The 18,588-nt window shown below is 37.5% G+C and overlaps 4 protein-coding genes across 8 annotated transcripts; 1 reads left to right on the top strand and 3 right to left on the bottom strand.

Annotated features, from left to right (window-relative positions):
- Nucleotides 1–386: 386 nt before the first annotated feature.
- Nucleotides 387–4,668, bottom strand: LOC18607901 (C2H2 and C2HC zinc fingers superfamily protein). 3 transcript variants are annotated; one of them, XM_088804086.1, is made up of 6 exons: nucleotides 4,332–4,668; nucleotides 3,863–4,063; nucleotides 3,697–3,778; nucleotides 2,661–2,756; nucleotides 2,141–2,551; nucleotides 387–574 (listed from the first exon to the last, which is right to left on the bottom strand). In XM_088804086.1, the coding sequence occupies exons 1-5, from the start codon at nucleotides 4,338–4,340 to the stop codon at nucleotides 2,187–2,189; spliced, it is 753 nt and encodes a 250-aa protein (XP_088660212.1). In that variant the 5' UTR covers nucleotides 4,341–4,668; the 3' UTR covers nucleotides 387–574; nucleotides 2,141–2,186. The 3 variants fall into 3 exon arrangements, with proteins under 3 accessions (XP_088660212.1, XP_088660213.1, XP_017972103.2); XM_088804087.1 differs by lacking the exon at nucleotides 387–574 and adding an exon at nucleotides 1,319–1,546; XM_018116614.2 differs by lacking the exon at nucleotides 387–574 and having other exon boundaries at nucleotides 1,810–2,551.
- Nucleotides 4,669–5,424: 756 nt separating this feature from the next.
- Nucleotides 5,425–8,498, top strand: LOC18607900 (PIF / Ping-Pong family of plant transposase). The gene is made up of 2 exons (XM_007042310.3): nucleotides 5,425–7,349; nucleotides 8,131–8,498. The coding sequence occupies exon 1, from the start codon at nucleotides 5,946–5,948 to the stop codon at nucleotides 7,326–7,328; it is 1,383 nt and encodes a 460-aa protein (XP_007042372.3). The 5' UTR covers nucleotides 5,425–5,945; the 3' UTR covers nucleotides 7,329–7,349; nucleotides 8,131–8,498.
- On the bottom strand, nucleotides 8,490–12,256 carry EMB2745 (Tetratricopeptide repeat (TPR)-like superfamily protein). Its single transcript, XM_007042309.3, has 2 exons — nucleotides 9,433–12,256; nucleotides 8,490–9,324 (listed from the first exon to the last, which is right to left on the bottom strand). The coding sequence occupies exon 1, from the start codon at nucleotides 11,947–11,949 to the stop codon at nucleotides 9,712–9,714; it is 2,238 nt and encodes a 745-aa protein (XP_007042371.3). The 5' UTR covers nucleotides 11,950–12,256; the 3' UTR covers nucleotides 8,490–9,324; nucleotides 9,433–9,711.
- Nucleotides 12,257–12,360: 104 nt separating this feature from the next.
- On the bottom strand, nucleotides 12,361–18,469 carry LOC18607898 (CDPK-related kinase 5-like). 3 transcript variants are annotated; one of them, XM_018115463.2, is made up of 11 exons: nucleotides 17,817–18,469; nucleotides 15,723–15,853; nucleotides 15,404–15,445; nucleotides 15,189–15,297; nucleotides 14,724–14,802; nucleotides 14,346–14,642; nucleotides 14,148–14,260; nucleotides 13,546–13,650; nucleotides 13,319–13,381; nucleotides 13,043–13,210; nucleotides 12,361–12,846 (listed from the first exon to the last, which is right to left on the bottom strand). In XM_018115463.2, the coding sequence occupies exons 1-11, from the start codon at nucleotides 18,309–18,311 to the stop codon at nucleotides 12,706–12,708; spliced, it is 1,743 nt and encodes a 580-aa protein (XP_017970952.2). In that variant the 5' UTR covers nucleotides 18,312–18,469; the 3' UTR covers nucleotides 12,361–12,705. The 3 variants fall into 3 exon arrangements, with proteins under 3 accessions (XP_017970952.2, XP_017970951.2, XP_088660200.1); XM_018115462.2 differs by having other exon boundaries at nucleotides 14,346–14,802; XM_088804074.1 differs by lacking the exon at nucleotides 12,361–12,846 and having other exon boundaries at nucleotides 13,043–13,190.
- Between the last annotated feature and the right edge of the window lie 119 nt (nucleotides 18,470–18,588).

The raw sequence follows: 18,588 nt of genomic DNA, 5'->3' as shown, positions 1-18,588 counted from the left end.
CAGCAGATTCAAAAAAGTGAAAACTTTTTTTTCATCATAAATGGTCAATAAACAAAGTGCAAATCATAGTGATAATGTATAAAATTATGAATTAATGGTGCCCCAAATATGTACAAGTTTCAAGGTTGCATTAATAGAGCTGTGTACATTTGCTCGGACGCTGGTTGACTCAAGGCACTATCTTTTTGACTCAAACCAAAAAGGGAGTACCATTGCATGCCACGTGGTCAATGTAACACCAATATTCAATGTCATCTTACATGTCCTTTGCCGATTTCCTTGACTTCACGAGTCAAAGAAATGGGCCAAATCAAGGTGGGAAGAGTAAGTAAGAAAGGAACTTGTCTAGCAATTTCAAGCATTTTCATGGAAATATATACTTCATATTCATTAATAGTATATAATTTTCATTAATTAATTCTCATAAAAATTTTCACACAAGGGGAAAGTGGAAGAAGAGCTTCCTCCATGAGCAGCAATATTTTTTTCATTTCATGGCTTTCAACAACCAAATATATTAAAATTAAAGGGTGGAGCAGCAAAAACAGATGGCTGAAAAAGCTGAAAGAGGGGCCTGCAAGAAAAGAAAAGCAGCTAGCTCAATTTAGTAACCCGGTACACATCAAAACATTTAACTTATTAATTAAAACATAATCTCTTACTTAAAAAAAAATCATCGAAAACCCTTTTCTAAATAAAATAATAAATAATCCGGCACTTTTGTAAATAATGCCTTGTATTGAGAAGTCAACGTCATGTTACGTCTGAAATAATCGTTTTTCTGTCCTTTCGGGAACAAAAAGCCCAGCAAAGTCCTGCTTCATAGCCCAAGCTGGATCCAACAAAACAAGTTTCTCTACTGCTCAATGGTTTTGGGTGCACACATTTACTGAAGTGGCAGAAATTATCAACCAAGGCTAGGCAGGCAGCCATTCATCAGCTATACATACGCATTCCTGTTGAATCACAACCATCTCGCTAGGCTCCATTCTGGTTTTAGTGGCCCTGCATGAGATCTAATCTAGGTGCCCCGGCTTAACCACAATGGTTTCACCCATGCTCTAGTAATATAAGACTATATCATCTACAGCTTTTCCATAACAAGCAATATACTGAACTCGGGTCTTAAGGGTTGAGTGAGCTTCTAGACTCTCATTAACAAAGATACATGGAAAAATTAAATTCCCATAATTATATAAACAAATACACAAATTTGGTTCAAATTTTCTTGGTTAAAATGTTGTAAACAAATTCCATAAAAGTTGAAATGCAGCTGACATTCCAAAATAAAAGCAAAAGTACAAAGAAGGCACAGATGTTACAAGCGCAGGAGAGTTTTAAGTTACACATTGCAAATGACTGGAGAATCACAAACACTTGTTGAATTCACTGGCTGTTAGCACACACCACAAATTCCTATTAAAATCAATATTCCACAATAAAAGGAATGTGATCAGAGCTGCCATATCGGTTCATTACTTCATTTTTTACACATAATGCATGTTATGCAAGATATCTGTGACCTGCTAATACATGTTCCTAGTATCTGCAATGAAATGCAATTAAAGTACGTCAACCTAAGACCATAAACCAGTTTGGTATTTCTAGTTGTAAAGAAGAAATTAAAAAAAGATGCATGCTAAAGAACAATGTCCGCTTATCTCTCCATCCCATTCTTCTCACACAAAAGCCTAAAGCCCAGGGGGTCTGATCTCAGTACTTTCCCCTCTGAAGCATAAATTATTAGCAGCTACCATTATAAGACAACCAAAAGCTACTTGAACTTAGCTAACTAAAAGACACGTTCAATTTTGTCTCCAAATTTCCTGCTTAAAATATCATACAATCAACACATTAAGGCAAACAGCCTGGGCAATCAATTATGTGGCTACAATACAAGCTAATTTGTTTCATCTGCTCCTTTAAGACACTTAGTTTCCATAGTGAACACAAAAAAGGATAGATGTTAAAAGGCACAAGCTTCTTAATAGGGATCTAGCAGAAAGAGAGATTAGAGTACAAGACTTCAATTATAGCTCATCCTGTTGTTCAACATGTGTAGAATGTGGTCAAATTTAAGTTTCCCCACTCCCAAAATTGGGAGAAGAAAAAAGAAGTTGAATAGCATGCTGAAGCATACCCTTTGTATCAAGAAGAGGCAGGATGCTTGCTTGAGCCAGTCCCAATCAGCGAGATCCATTGTACAGACCAAGCAATGGTTTTTCTCTCTTTTCAACTCTCTTCCTTGCAGCTTCCCTTGCTTTTAGTGCAGCGTCCTCTTCTTTAGATATAGCCTTGGGCTTCTCATCTTGCCTTTTTCTCTTAACAGCAAGTGATGATGGAGCACCTTTAGCAGATCTCATGGGATTTAAAGAAGCTGAAACGACAGGCCCAGCTGCAGCGTCATTTGGACTTTTAGCAGCACTTTTGCTTTCTGCAACTGGTCGCACCCCTGAAGTTGGAAATGACTTTTTCAAACCAGGATCTTTTGATTTAGGATTTGATGAAACTTGAGTCGTGGAGTATGCCTCTTCCCGTGTCACCCACCTGCCTGTTGCATTCCCTCTAAGTAAATATACCACAAATAACATATAATCTAATAGATTATCTCAGAGAAGAAAGAAAGTGAAAAACTTTAAAGTCCAATTGCAGATTCATACCTATAGCATCAGAATAGTAAAAGCCTGACTTTGGATCATAGTATAAACCATTGCTTTGATTGTAGTAATAGCCTGAACTACTGTCATAGTCCCAGTCTGCATCAAACTATATCAATTAGAACAGCACTAAACTCAATGTAAAAATGATACAGAAACCAAATAAAATCATATGCATTCAGATAATACTAATAAAAAATGCCCGATTTGTAAACCAAAAATAAGACATTGGACCTGATAGGGATTAAGGCCACATATCCATCAGGCCTGCTTCTTGGGCATCAACTACCAAGTTAGCACAAAAACAAAAGTTAAGCAGGGTCTGCATGGCAGCTTTTGTAGTGCGATAGAAGACTAAACCTAAAATCTAAAGTAAGTTTTGTACCAAATATATCTAGAGTGATTTTTGGAAAAAAAAAAAAAAAAAGCATGGCAAACCACCAAAGACAAAGAAACAGGCAAAGTGACTTTGGACCAGAATGCAACCAATGAAAATTTTTTACTGTTCGAGCTCAGGTATCTTGAATCATGTCTAGGAAAGTATTGGCACAACAGAATGTGTTGAACAAGACTCATGCTCATGATTGAAAGAAGTGTAATAAATAAACTAGCTTAGACATTCATTTTTGTGCTATAATCCAAACTCCAAAACTCCACTGTTAATCAAGTAAGTTTAGTAATACAGCTGCATGAAGAATGCCTCAATTTCATGTACCTGTTTATCTCAGCTAAACTTAGGTTTGACATTCTCCTATTTAAACGGAATACAATAATTAATTAAACAAACTTCTCACTCCTCTGTGAGTCATCCTCATGCTCAGTTTCTTTAATAGCCCAAAGCCGAATAAAATGATTGTAAGACCATAAAATCAGGCAGGTAATGACTGCAAATAAAAATTTCATAAAAAACTTACTAACAAAGACAATAGTCCATGATCTGGATGCAACATAATCATATGCTTAACATATTCCAAAAACTTGGATTACAACCATAACAAGTATCTTAAAAGATTGGAAGTTGAAGATGACTTGTACTTACCTTCTTGACCATCTAATGCTTGAGCATTAGAATCTCTTGCCTCAAAATTTGCAACATCCTTCTGATAACTCCGCTTAGCTTTCTGGCAAACATTGTTAAGTGATAATAATTATTAAAACAAGCAAAAGGCATAAAGCAAAACCATATAGAAGGTTAGGTTACTTACAGCTTCAATTTGTTCAAGTGCACGGACCGCTTCCTTCTGTTCTTTCTCTTTGGCTGCACTCTCTTTCCGCATAGTAGTAAGCCTCTTAGCAACATTTTCTTTGTGCCGTTGACCCAGCTCATGGTTTCGAATACTTGATGGGTTATTCGATATGAAGATTTTGCAGAAATCACACCATTTATTACCCTGACTCACCCAATACTGAACACAAGAAGAAAAAAATAAGAAAATTAATGCAAATACAAGCAAATAACTGGGCAAAAACAAAAGAACTACAAAACAATAAAGGCACTTAATCCATTCAAAATTTTACTGTAATTTAATCACGACATACAATGTATAAAAGAAATCAGGGGAATTCATCCATAATCTCAAGCATTAAAAGAAAAAAAGAGTGAAAAGTTGAGGTTTCAATTTCCTAATTGATTGTAAGCGAATAAAATTAAAAGAAGAAAGCTTTGGGGAGTACCTCAGTCATGGCTGCGACAATCTGAACCGTTAGGATGCTAATTATTCAAAATTTGGGTGTAATTATTGATGATTTTCGGAATTGCTGTCAAACCCTAGATTCTTTCTTCCTTGTTTCAAAAGGGAATTGAATCGAGCGGGTTTGCTTCCTGTTTAACCGGTGACTGGATCCAAAACCGACAAAACGGATATCTCGCTTCAACCGGGTTGTTGGGTCGGCCCTTTTTCTTATTTTCCGTTGGCAATTTCATAAGAAAGATAGCCGTATCTTCTTCCTTTCGGCAATAAATAAATAAATAAATTTGATGACAGTATTTTCTGTATTAAGGCTACTGTCTACTGTAAGTTTATGTTATGTAAGGTCAGTTAAATAAATTAATATTGAATATAAAAAATTAGGATATCTCATGATATATCATAATATGATTTTAAAATCCATATATTGTGATTTTACTATAAATAAAGATTTGTTTATAGTGTTTATAGGAAAAGTTAAGAAACAAATATAAGCTCTAATTACTTTTATATGATTTTTACTTTTTCCGTATTACATTTTTTTATAAAGGTTAAATTCTTATTTTTATCAAATAAAATTACGAAAATACTTTTAAATATGTTAATAATATCATTGAGTGAAATTAAAAATATAATTTTATTTAAAAATATAACGTATCTAGAAAATATTAATAAAAAAAATCAAATTACATGATGCGATATAAAAAAAGTTTAAATCACTAAGAATTTATGAGCAGTTTATCTTATGAAAATAAATTGGTTGTTCCCTGCTTCTTTTTTTTTTTTCCTCTCAAATGTTTATTTTTATATGTATATTCATTGAAGTAGATTTAATTGAATTTTAGTTTGTTATATTAAACTTAATTGAACATTAATTGAATAGCTTTATATATTCATCATAATCAACAAAATTTATCTCAGACTTTGTTATGTTTTTCACACTGTATTTGAAGTACAATAAACATTTATAGGAACAAAAAAAAAAAAAGAGAAAAAGAAATGGAGAATAAGTAAATGAAAAGAGTTTGGAATTGGATATTTAAAAGAAAAGGCATTAACAAGTGGGAATGTAGTAATGCATAGAATCTGATAATTTAGTTCAATAAAAGAGAGCAGGTAATGAACAATGGGAATCTTAATTGAGGATTGTACAGATTTCAGCTGCATAAATTTAAACACCCAAAGTGAAAAACGAGGTTTGTTCTGAAACATGAATGATGTTCCGATCAAGTGACAAAGGAAAGACACTCTGTTGCTTTGACTCCCATGCCACACCAGCTGTGAGCCCACTCCTTCACTAGATTTCCCCGACAAGGTGACCTAGCTAATCAAAACTCTCTTCACACCCTCCGGTTGTTGCTTCGGCTGAAACCAAGCTCCTTTTCCTTGCCTCCCTCTGCAGAAAGATTTCAGAAGGAAAGGAGATAAACATAATGGTGTCAAAGTTGATGTTTTTCTCCGCATTCAAGTGAAAATAAGACGAACCCCAACCCAAACTCACACCCAAGTCCCCCATCTTCGTTTTCTTCCCCAAACCCAAAAACCCTAACGCTCCGAAATCCAGAATCTGGAGAGTAAGTCGCCCTCCTTTCCTTTCTCAATGGATGAAACTTTCTTGCTAATGTTATCAAATCTCCTTCACCTCCACAACTCTCTTGACCCCACCACTTCCCTCCTTTCCCCTGCCTCCTCTTCGCCTCCTCCCACTTCCTCCCCTTCCCCTTCCTCTCCTTCCTCTCTGCTTTCCTCCTCTTCCCCTGCCCCTCTTCTCTTCTTCACCCTTGCCTCCCTCCTTTCCTTCCTCGCCACTTCTTCTTCCAAGAAAGGATCCAAGAATTCTTCACCTTCGTCAGAGAACAGAGAACCCAATTCCTCTCCTTCTCCTTCTCCTTCTCCTTCGTCTTCTTCCCACTTCTCCATCTCAGCTTTTCGTGCTCTCTCTACCGACCACATCTGGACCATGGACGCCCAAATCCGTGACGCCCGATGGCGGTCCTTGTACGGACTCTCCTACCCCGTTTTTACCACCGTGGTTGAGAAGCTCAAACCTTTTATAACCGCCTCAAATCTTTCCCTTCCCTCTGATTACGCCGTAGCCATGGTTCTTTCCCGTCTCTCCCATGGCTACTCTGCTAAAACCATCGCTTCACGCTCTTCTCTGGACCCTTACCTCGTTTCAAAAATCACGAACATGGTGACTCGTCTCTTGGCCACTAAGCTCTACCCGGAGTTCATTAAGATCCCAGTTTCTCGCAGAAGGTTGATCGAAACTACTCAGGGTTTCGAGGAACTTACTTCACTGCCCAACATTTGTGGAGCTATTGATGGAAGCCCGATGAAGGTCCGTGGCTTGAAACTTGACAGGAATTTGATGAATTGTTATAAATCCAAATACGGGTATGATTCAGTTTTGCTTCAGGTTGTTGCTGACCATAGAAAAATTTTCTGGGATGTTTGTGTTAAAGCTCCTGGTGGGGCAGATGATGCTACTCATTTTAGGGATAGTTTGTTGTATAATAGGCTTACTTCAGGGGATATTGTCTGGGATAAGATGATCAATGTTAGGGGTCATCATGTTAGGCCTTATATTGTTGGAGATTGGTGTTATCCTTTATTGTCATTTTTGATGACACCCTTCTCTCCGGATGGGGCTGGGACACCGGCACAAAATTTGTTTGATGGGATGCTGATGAAAGGGAGGTCTGTGGTGGTGGACGCAATAGGGCTACTGAAAACAAGGTGGAGGATTCTTCAAGATTTGAATGTGGGACTCAATCATGCACCGCAAACGATTGTTGCTTGTTGTGTGTTGCATAATTTGTGTCAGATTGCGAGAGAGCCTGAGCCTGAGATTCGGAAGGATCCTGATGAAAATGGGGCTCTGGCAAGGGTGCTTGAGAGTGAGAAGCAGTTTTATTATTTTGGGGAAAGCTTGAGACAGGCATTGGCGGATGATTTGCACCAAAGGCTTTCCTCCCGATAATATGTTCACTTTTGAGAAAAGGTTGATTTTTTTAACCTTGTTTATCTGTAAGAATATGCTTTTGTGTACTTCTAACATGGATGAGATAACATGTGTGATTTCACTCACTATTTTTCATATTTTTCTGGTAAGCAATAGAAGTAGATTTTGTGATAAGTAAAGTTGATAGTTGATATGTAGGGACTTTATCATTAACTGCTGTGGCAAACTAACCTGGCATTGCAAGTTGAAAATAAGAAAGTTATGAGTTTAAATCTGGCAATGCCAAAGTTTTAGTTTCATCTTATTAATTGATGGATGCTTTTCTCATCTTTTGCTTGATTAGTTATTATTTGCTTTGATGTACATAGTTGTGACTACTATGTTAAGTTGACCCTATAGCATTTGATAGAAAGAATTCTTTTTCTGGAGTTCTAGTTTAAGGATATATTAAGAGCAATCTTGTATTGTGTTCCCATCTGCATTAGCTTTTATTCTCTGGCATCTTTCCCTGTCTGCCCTGTGCTGCAAGTGCATTTGCTTTCTTGCTCTCTTGTTTTTTAGTATGAAATGGTCATTTTTGGCATGAATCTTCATGATATATGATGTTCTTTTGCTCCTCCTCTGTTGGACCTTGTACGGAGTGCGACAATGTGCAATAGGCACATATTCTTTTCTTAGGTTCTGTAAGAGGGATTTTGTAAGCTTTTTCTTGCCCATGCCTTAGTCATCTTTAGTGTTCATCATATTCATCAAAAATAAACGGCACCATGCCTTCCTGCTCCTATCCTATATCTTCATTTTTCTCACATCTTTCTTGAAGGTCTAAGGTCTCTAGTAGGTTGATCAGTGAAGACATGCGCTGCTAGAGTTCCAGCTGATCATTGCTTTAACTTGAGGTGAAGCTGGAGTAGCAACTGCCTAGTTATGGTCTTGTAGGTTTCATAGATCCTAGTTTACAAGACCCTAATGTAAATACGCTTGAATGATTCATCTGGATAAAGCCAAGAGGTACTGGAGGATGTGCGTAAGTATATGGGAAAGCAACGGAGCTCCATTGACCTACATAAGTGGTATAGATGAAGAGATACATCCTATACATGTTGGAAGTAAAATTGTGGTAGTGTTCTTTTCTGTCCTGTTGTAAGGAGATGTATTTTTTAATAAAGTCCTTGAGGAATATTTTTGGAATCCTGGACAAGTCAATGAGATACTCTTTTTGATTCAGGTTGGGCTAGAAGTAAGATCCACCCCATGCTTGTCCTCTCCCTTTTCGAATCTATGTGCCTGAATGTCGAAGACACTTTTCATGTAAATGCTTACCTTATTCTTAGTGCAGGGACTCTTTGGAAATTTCTATTCGAGCGTACACAGTTATTTACAATGACTAATTACTACATGTTCAGCACTAGAAGAGATAAAGGATTCAAAACAAACATCTCCTTTGCTTTTTGCAGTTTCTTTACTAAGAAATCTTGTTCATTCATGTACGGTGATATTTATTTTGGTAAAAATGAAATATGAAGAAAATTGAATGAAGAATTCAAGTTAAAGAAAGAAAAGGCAAAATATAAAGGCTTCAATAAATCTATCCAACGACTAAATGAATGTGTAAGCACTTCACAAATTACAAGTGCCAAGGGAGTAGTGCAGACTGCAGACAACAAGTTTGAACGTTCAGCACCGATATACTGGATTCCATGGGAAGAGTGTCCTTCGTGCCTTGTTGAAGAACCGCAAATATTTTTCCATTTAAAGAATGGATTTGCCAGAAAATCAGCAGTTACTTCAAGAAACCCCTGGCTTCATCTCACGGTTTTGGAACCCTTCTGAAAGAGTGCGGAGATTAGTTATCATTAATCGAAGTCTCCCATTTGTTGTACGTATCCAAGCTGCTCTTCTTTGTCAACTTAATAATAACCTTGGTCAAATTAACGTGAAAACAGAATCAATCTTCCCAAAGGAGCTTCAAGAATAACTTGTAGAGTTGTCGTGGACATCCACACATAGTGTGCCACTGATGAACATAGAGCAGAAAGTAATTTAAACAAAATGCAGTAGAATTGCCATAATTTTTGTTGTTATAAACAGCTTAAGCATGTACAGTATGATGGAACTTAAATACCTCTTGAGTTGCTGGCAGTAACAGAGATGTAAAGTCCCAAAAAATGTAATCCCAACAGTGTGCTTCAAGGGCTTTCGGCATTATCATGATAACAATTAGTAGCAGACATGACAAGCCTCCTTCGTATTTGAAGATTACTGAAACCAGGAAAGCTATGCCATTCAGCCCGCTTCCTACATAATGCCCTCTGTGTATGAATAACGTGCATGGTCATTACCATTTATCAAGGGCTCATCGATTTATATTTCATTCTGCCCATCCTTCCCCAGCAAATGCAGTTCAGCCACTGTTTGGAAGAAGGCCATCCTTGGCCATTTCAGTAAGGACATTGAAAGCTGCATCCATGTTCCCTTCTTTATGGTTTATCTCAACAAGTACTTTAGCAAGCTCAGCATCAATAAGCTTACAGCTTCTAATTGTGTTTGCTATGACTTGACTTATCTTGTCAGTCTTACCATCCATGAATAGTGCTTTAACCAGAGCAATAACAGTCAGAGTATGAGGAACAAAACCTGAATTCACCATTTCTTTATACAGATCATATGCCTTCTGAATATTTCCACCTCTACAATGACCATGTATAATAACATTATATACGGCTTCATCAGGTTTAAAGTTTCTCTGAAGCATCGACTCAAAAACTCGTTCAGCCTCTTTCATCAAACCATTCATACAGAATCCCTTCATAAGAGCTAAAACACTTTTAAATTCAATATTCCTACAGTTCTCTATAAGCGTATTATACATAACATCACTTGGGACAGACTCATCATAAAAAAACTTGAGCAAAAGCTTTTTTGCTTCCCTTGTCCTAGTTTGTTTATTGAGACCATTGATGAGCACACTATAGGTAACAACATCAGGAAGTAAGCCCTTCTGAACCATTTCATCATGCAAAAGAAAAGCCTTCTCTATATCCCCTTCTTTGCAATAAGAATTAATTAAGGTAGTATATGTAAATTCATCAGGAGTGACACCAGCATTCAGCATCTCCTGGAAAAGATCACAAGCTTCAGTAAGTCTACTCTGCTGACACAGACCTTGAATCAATGATGAATATGTAATTGCATCTGGTAAAAATCCTTTCTCAACCATCTCCTGCTTCATTCGGAATGCCCTCTCCAAATCCTGGCTTTTACAAAATCCAGAAATAATTGTACTATAACTTACTAAATCTGGCGCCAACCCTTTTCCCACCATATCCTGTATCAATTTTAAAGACTCTTCTACGCTTCCAACCATACAGTGTCCATTAATAAGAGTATTATAAGTAACTAGCGAAGGTGAAAATCCGTTCCTACCCATTTCATCTAGTAATCGATAAGCTTCATTTAAACGTCCTTGCTGGGAGAACCCATCAATCAAAGTAGTATAAGTTCTCTCATTTGGACGAAGTCCTCTAACATGCATCTGATCAAAAAACTCCATTGCTCTGTTCATATTCCCAGCCTTGCACATACTATTAATCAATGAAGTATAAGTAATGACATTTGGAGTCAAGCCATTCCTCACCATCTCTGCATGCAAAACCAGTGCTTGATGAAAGTTGCCATCTTTACAATACCCATTTACAAGTGTATTATAAGTAATCTCATCCGGAGAGAAACCTTTCCAACTCATCTCCCGAAGTACCTCACTTGTTTCCTTCATCCTACCTTCTCTACACAACCCATTGATGATCACATTATAAGAAATCAAATTTGGCTCCAAACCCTTCAATCCCATTGCCCTCAACAACTTAAATGCACCATCAATCTTCTTCAACTTACAATGTGCATCAATTAAGGTATTATAAGTAACCACATTCGGCAAACAACCCTTTCTCTCCATTTCACTGAAAAACCTTAAACCCATATATAAATTCCCCGCCGTGCAAAAACCCCTAATCAAAATGTTATAAGTAAAAACATTTGGTGTTACCCCATGTCTAATCATCTCGGCAAAAACCTCCTCAGCAAATCTAACCGGCTTTTTACACCTAATCACCGCGTCTAAAATAGCATTATAAGATAAAACCCCAGGCATAAAACCATTAAATTTAGCTAAATTAACAATATTAAGAGCCTTAACAATCAATTTCAAACGGGCATAAGATTTTACCACCAAGTCAAAAACAGAGGAGCTTGAAGCACACGAATGGTAGGTTTCCTTGAGGCATTGAAAGACGAAACTACCCTTTTCATCATCGGACGTATTAACGGCGAGGTCCTCTGCTAGGGATTGTGCTGATTTGTAGAGCTTGAATTTGGTGAGGATGTGGAGAGTGAGGCATTTGCACTGAGGGGTGAAGAACGGGTGGGGACGAGCCCATTTTAAGAATTTCAGGATTAGGGTTTGATCGTTTTGGGACTTGAGAAGTAAACAGAAAGCTGCTTCAGGAGTGAAATTGGAAGTGAGGGAATTTAAGTGGTAAGGGTGGCGCTTGAGGAAAGTTAGGGCTTTGCCCGCGAGGAGGGCATCGGCGGGCGAGGAGGCGGAAGAGAGTGAACGGTGAATTTGGAGGTTTAATAAGGGCATTTCGGGGAGAGGCAAGGTTTAACAGAGGTTCAACGGGAAGAACCAGCAGAGCCGTTAAAGTTGGAAGCTCTCTCTCTTGCAGGGTTGTTTCTACTTCAACTTCCAAGTTTGTTTCTTTTTTCTTGTTCTTATTTTATATTTGTTGGGCCTAGGAAGGGTTTATGCTCATCTTCCCATCCATGCCCCCAAGGAATTTTTCATTTTTAAATTGCCCACATTTTTATTTATTTCTTTTCCAGCTGTAAATGGTTATCTATTTACTTCTTTGTAGCATCGAGATTGCTTACCAATATTGTTGCCATTGTTTAGCTCCTGTATTACCAAGTCATGAAGAAAATATCTGGTCTTCCATTGGAAACAAAGCAAATCCTCCTTTAAAGCAAATAGTTCCCTGTCTGGGATAAGCTAGAATTGGGAAAATAAAAAATCGAACATATATAAATAATCACAACGTGTAACAAGACAAATATGTTTGGCCCATTCAGGCAAGCTAAACTATATTTTTACATTGTGATGCCAATGATATCTTTGCTGCCTTTCAAAGGATCCCATGACTTCAAACTCCTCAAAGAATTAGCATGTAGTTAAAGCCTCACACCATCTGAGCTGAAGCTGGATGCAGGCAGCATGCCTGTGGAGTCTCCCAACTTAGAAAGATCAATCCAATTACAGTATGCTGATGCCGCATCTCATTGAATCTTGAGCAAACATGACATGGTAATACTTCCTAAAGTCACCAAAATTCCTTTAAAGATATCATTGCGCCTTTGCAAGGGCTCGACTGGATGGACCACGTAACAATTTCACAAACCCAAGGAAACTTAACTTCCCATCAGTATGCCTTATCCAGTCATTAAGAACAGCATGAACTGGAATAGAGGGTCCAAGACCAAGTTCCTGAAAGATTAATTTTCACAAAAGATGGTATCAATTAGTAAGTCTAATTTGTTCCAAGAACTAATGAATTTCACAAACTTTTGTCACTTCGAGTACAGTGCCACTTCAGTTTGCATGCGATGATTCAATTTCTAATTTAGTATCATCACACAGATCATAAGCTATTCTTTAATATCTAAAAGAAATCTGAACTTACAGAAGCAAGTTCCTCAATTACAATAGCCCTGTTTCCATCCTTCTCAAAAAGCTCATATGCACAGCGGGCATGTTGTTCCCAGCGATCAAGTGCCTCAAGTTGATGGACACTTAATGCAGCTGCACAAAATTCTTCAAAATCCATTCTTCTGTATTGAAGTGTATTTAGCTGTGGTGCAATGGAAATTAAATGAAATGTACTTGGATAAGCTACTATTCTATAACCAAATGGTCAAGGAATGGCTACATAAAGAAAGAATGACAACTAAGTTCATACCGAAAAAAGAAAATCAGGAATGTGAGACTCCTTCATTGCATCTGTTGCATTTTTCATCAGGGCCTGTTAGCAAGAAAATAAATTATCAGAACAAGTTCTTTATTTACCAACACAATGTCAAACCTTTATTTCTGTTTCTCTTTTTCCGTTTTTCTTTTTTCTTTTTTTTTTTTTTTTTGGGTGGGGTGGGGTGGGGTGGGGGAGTTGCGACAGGGAGGAAGACTAACCGTCTTTATGTTCTCCAAGGTTATGCTACCATTTTTGGGCTCCAATAATGCAAATTGCTCTCTCAGGTAAAAGAGTTCATCCACAGTCAATGTCTTAGACAATGCCTGCAGGAATGATATAAGATTGCTATAGGTAATAGAATGTAAAAACTGATAAAATCCGTTAAGAACAATCCATGTATCAGATCTCCCCACTAAATATCATAGATGACATACTTATGGATCAAGAAACTAAGAAAAAGCACTCACTGGAGTTGATTTTAAAGGCTTATTTCTTAGTAGCAAAAATAAATTTTTAAAAGGTCTTTGTTTCTCCGGGGCTTTGTGGAGTTCATCATTTTGGTAAAAGACATGCACAAGAGATCATTTATGCCTTCTTACATCACACTAACAAGTTCACTTAGGTATCAAGTCATCAATGTGTCATGCTGTATTGAATTTGCATGACAAATTACTGGGATAACGAAGTAATAATAAGCAAAGAAACAGAAAGTACATTTTTGCAAACAATGATTTGACCATGAGCATAATGGTCATACGACCAGCTATCAGAAGCGGTATATGTAGAGTACAAGAAGAGGATTTTTCTCATTAGCACACACCTTTAAAGCAGCCTTACGCAAAGTTGACGATCGCATATATGCCTTCATGAGCCTAAATGTTAAAATATCAAGAGGGACCTTAACATAATTATGATTCTGGATCCAAGGATGACCTGTAAAAGGAAGACTAAGGTCAGCTACTCTAGCGCAATGATTTCAGCAACCTAACATTATTATGAGTAAAAATGATGCACGCACTCAGGGCCTTAGCTGCTGTCATTCGTTTCCTGGGGTCTTTATTCAAGAGGCGCTTCACAAAGTCCTTAGCTTCTGAAGACAAGGAAGGCCAAGGTACTTCGTTAAAATTTGGATCAGCCTTTAGGACTGCTCGGAAGATTCCAGACTCAGTCCTGGCCCAAAATGGACGACTACCACATAAAAGAATATATGCTATCACGCCTATGCTCCAAACATCAGCTTCTGTACTATAAGATCTATGTAGAACTTCAGGGGCCACATAGTATGCACTTCCCACAATGTCATTAAGTCTTTCATCTGGAAACACCATAAAGCACAAGAAATTTAGAAGAATCCCCAGGGCTGAGCAGGAGGAAGCTGAGTGAGCAGAACACAAACCTGGTCTGACAAAATCCGACAACCCAAAGTCTATGGCCTTCAGCAGAGAGTTCTCATCCTTCGATGTATATAGAAAGTTCTGGTCCAGAAAAGTGCTTACTTAGATTGCAACAATTAAAAAACACATAAAAATTCTTAATTTATTTAGCCAATTCATGTCCAATATCTACCATAGAAATATGGTAACAGACTCAGGCATGATAATGTGGCATGAGAAATGTCCTAGAATTTTAAGCAGAGAGTAGACATGGCCTTGTCCAGTTCGAGAATTTCCCCCAAAACCCTCATCGGGTCAATTTTCAGTGTGGGAAATCATCAAATATAACTCCCATTACATCCCTGTTATGCTCTGTGTTTATAGAAAGATATCCAGAATGTGTTTAATCTTGCACCCTTTAGAGATCACTACCTAGTCATGCATCTATGCTTTTACTATTGAGTAAGAGAAAAGAGAATTTGCTCCACCTCTGGTTTAAGATCTCGATGCACAACACCCTGAAGATGACAAAAAGCAACAACATTTAGTATCTGTACCATTACAGCCTTTGCATCATCTTCTGAGTATTTTCCACCCCTACAAACATAATAAACCTTCAAGTTAGAGCAAACAAATTAAGTAGGTATGAGAGCTACAATAAACAATTCTCAAAATTTGAGCCATCCATTACTAGAATAATCACCTTGCAAGTATTCTATCCAAAAGCTCACCTCCTTCACACAACCTGCATTTTCAATTATGTTACTCAAAATTTTATCTCAGATCAGAGATCAACAATAACTTATAATGAACCAGCAAGTAAGAAGACCAACTGCCAGATTATTAAATATTTAAAAATATTTATAAGTGCCAGAAAGCAAAAAATGAAGATTAATAGTTTGTAAAGAACACCCAAATGAAATAAATGCTAATGCTTCTTATTGACTTTTCCACATAAATCAATATTGCTGTGCAAAATTAAAATAGGATCATATGAATAGCAGTGCATGTTTCAAGCTTACTCCATTACTATGTAGACATTATCATGATCTTCAAATGCATCGTAGAATTTCACCAGATTGTTATGCCCCGTCAAGGCTCGCAATATTTTCACCTCCCTTCTCACATCCTCAACTGCAATAGCTGTTGTCATCTGACAAAAAAGAATAAACTGTCATGAGAAAAACACATAGAAGATGAACCAAGAGAATAAGCAAAATTCAACATCATAATGTCACTTCCTCGAACCTTCATTACCTACACATAGAAAAAGAACCAAGAGAAAAAGCAAAATACAGCATAAGATCATAATCTCACTGCCTCAAGCCTTCATTACCTAGAACTTCCTTCTCCCAACAAACACAACTTTATCGAAGACAACTAGACATAGAGCGTTTTTCTTCACACTTTGTTTGATATTTTCAAATGAAGAAGTAAGAAAATGATAGATAGAAGCGACCTCTCTCTTCAACTTCACATTGTCAATATAATTTTCATAGTTGACAGACAAAAACTGACAAATGCTAACCACTCACATTGTCATTATAATTTTCATAACATTTGTCCGTCTTTATTTCCCAGAATAAGTGGATACCTTTGACTAGAAAAAATACAAGTGCTTTTCTATGAAAAGAAATATTTTACAGAAATGACAATCAACTGAATACTTTCCCTCTTTGAGACTAAGTCACATGGGAGCAACTGGAAAAAAAAGGTCAATTTGAAGAAACTTTCATCAGTTCTATTCTATTGCATATTGTAAAAGGAAATTCATCCCTATCCCTTCCTCCAATACTTTCTTTTTCCATTCAGTCACAAGGTGCATCAAAGATCAAAGATTAACATATGAGAGGAGGAAAGCAGGCAATACAGCGACTTATTAGCTATTACAAAATCTTAAGCCATCTTGCAAGAAGGGGTAAATTCAATCAACTTGTCCTTGTCATAAGACATTGACCTGCAGCTAAGATTTAGTCAGCTCTCTCTCACTTGAGAACACTCTTATCACGAATCATCTAATATTTGGTATCAATCAAAGCATAAGAACGAAATGATTCAATGTTTCTCTCCACCATGTAAAGGTTCAAAGCACCTCTTCAAGGTCAATTGACCAAATAAAAATTAGGGCCCAACTACATACCAAATCCAGATAATGCTGTGCAATCACACTACAACCATTTGTTTGTTCGGCTGGGCTGTATGTATAAGCATAACAGAACATAAGGCATTAGTTGACCGGTTCTGCACGACCCAGACTAAATTACAGGCCCAAAGTTAAGACCCCATTTAAGACCATAACTCTTTTCAATAATTCAGTCTATTCATAACCATTGGATAGTAGTGCTTCAGTAGCAGCTGTCAATTCTGAGGTGCAGCAAAAGTGATATGGCAATAAGTTTACTAGAGAATTTCAACAGTTTTTTTGTCATACAATATTCACTTCCAGCAGCTTCCAGCCATACAACTTAGTGATGCAAAGGTGCACTTTTTTGGGCCAAGATGTGATTTAGAACTAAAATATCGAGGTAAGGCGCGGTAAGCTTAACACATCAAATAATCCAGGGGGTCAGGTGGACCTACATAATAAATTATCGATCATAACCATGGACCCAGAGAAATCAATAAACAAACAAGTTGGTCACTTTATGAGGTATTACACTCAAAATCAGAAACGTATAGTACTGAATTTAACCTCGCATTTTCTCCATCTAGAAGGAGTAAGTTCCCCCACGATTTCTTCCTCCTTCAAGATTCTATTCACTTCATACCAAATTCAGACTAAAGTCTTCAACCCACGCACCTTGAAATTAACATTTAACAGAAAATGGAAACAAAAATACAAGACTAAAATGTAAAAAATAAAAAAAATAAAAACAAATAACCCCTCTTCGGAAAAGGAAATAAAAGATCACCATAAACAAATCGAGAACTAATATCAGCCAAAACGGAAATCTAATACTTATGAGAAAGTAAAGCACATGTCCCTTAAATTCAATCTTACAAAAGAAAAAAACCATTTTGTAAGCATATAAAATCAACATTTACAGATACATAGATTTGATATGCATTGTAAAAATGTATAAATTTTAAAAAGAGAAAAGGAAACAAGGACCAACCTTGGACTTGGGGATGACTTTAACAGCAACCTGCTGGCCTTTGAACTCACCTTTCTTGAACTTAGCAGAACAAGTGTACCCAAAATGCCCTCTGCCAACTTCCTCTCCTACTTCCAACCTACTCCTCAACTCCTTTGAAAACCCAAATCTTTTATCCAACTCAACTCCTTCCTCCTCGTCCTCCTCATCCTCCGCAATTTTCGCCTCATTTTCCGCTTTCTTGTTGGCCTTCCGCCGCCTCAGCACAGCCCGGATGTGCTTGGCGGGAGAAGGAGGAGGAAAGGGTCTCCGGAAAAACCGGAGAGGAGTTGAAGGAGTCTTGGGTTTGTTGGGGTGGGCAGGGCTTGGGGTGTAGATGGGGAGGAAAGGGGTGGTTGGAGGGAGAGGAGGAGGAGGGGATTTGGGTGGTTGAGTAGGGGCAGGATAGTCATTCTGCTGGTTCTCTCTTGAGGCAAATGGGTTTGGTTTTGGAGGCTTTGAGGTGCAGGTTCCCATTGCAGAGGCAAAATCAAGAAATCAACAAGCAAATGCTGCTTGCATTTGAGAGATTTTTGAGGTTCAGCCTGTTGTAAGAGACAGAGAGAGAGAGAGAGAGATGAGAGAAGGAAAAAAAATATAAAAACAAAGAGAAAAGTGAGATTTTGCTGTTGTTTGTTGTTGTAAGAAGAGGAAGGAGAAACAAAAGAAGTGAAAGTGATTAACGTCAGCCGTACAAGCTTGCATCCACGTGTCATGCACATGAGCTTTTTGTTTTGCTTTGAATGTTCCTTGA

Source organism: Theobroma cacao, chromosome 2 (genome assembly GCF_053813885.1).
Source record: "Theobroma cacao isolate CCN51 chromosome 2, ASM5381388v1, whole genome shotgun sequence".
Lineage (NCBI taxonomy): Eukaryota > Viridiplantae > Streptophyta > Magnoliopsida > Malvales > Malvaceae > Theobroma > Theobroma cacao.
The sequence above is the reverse complement of the archived record's forward strand: the minus strand, read 5'-3'. Positions and strand labels throughout refer to the sequence as shown.

Bases quoted from the DNA above. Each gene is read 5' to 3' on its own strand.
- LOC18607901 (XM_088804086.1), bottom strand. The intron at 3,779-3,862 runs GTAAGTAACCTA...AATGTTTGCCAG, and splicing joins CACTTGAACAAATTGAAGCT to AAAGCTAAGCGGAGTTATCA. The intron at 2,552-2,660 runs GTATGAATCTGC...GGAATGCAACAG, and splicing joins TTACTATTCTGATGCTATAG to GCAGGTGGGTGACACGGGAA.
- LOC18607900 (XM_007042310.3), top strand. From the start codon at position 5,946: ATGGATGAAACTTTCTTGCTAATGTTATCAAATCTCCTTCACCTCCAC.
- EMB2745 (XM_007042309.3), bottom strand. From the start codon at position 11,949: ATGCCCTTATTAAACCTCCAAATTCACCGTTCACTCTCTTCCGCCTCC.
- LOC18607898 (XM_018115462.2), bottom strand. From the start codon at position 18,311: ATGGGAACCTGCACCTCAAAGCCTCCAAAACCAAACCCATTTGCCTCA. The intron at 15,446-15,722 runs GTAAGCTTGAAA...TTGAAAATGCAG, and splicing joins AATGTCTACATAGTAATGGA to GTTGTGTGAAGGAGGTGAGC. The intron at 12,847-13,042 runs GTAAGTTCAGAT...TTAATCTTTCAG, and splicing joins TAATTGAGGAACTTGCTTCT to GAACTTGGTCTTGGACCCTC.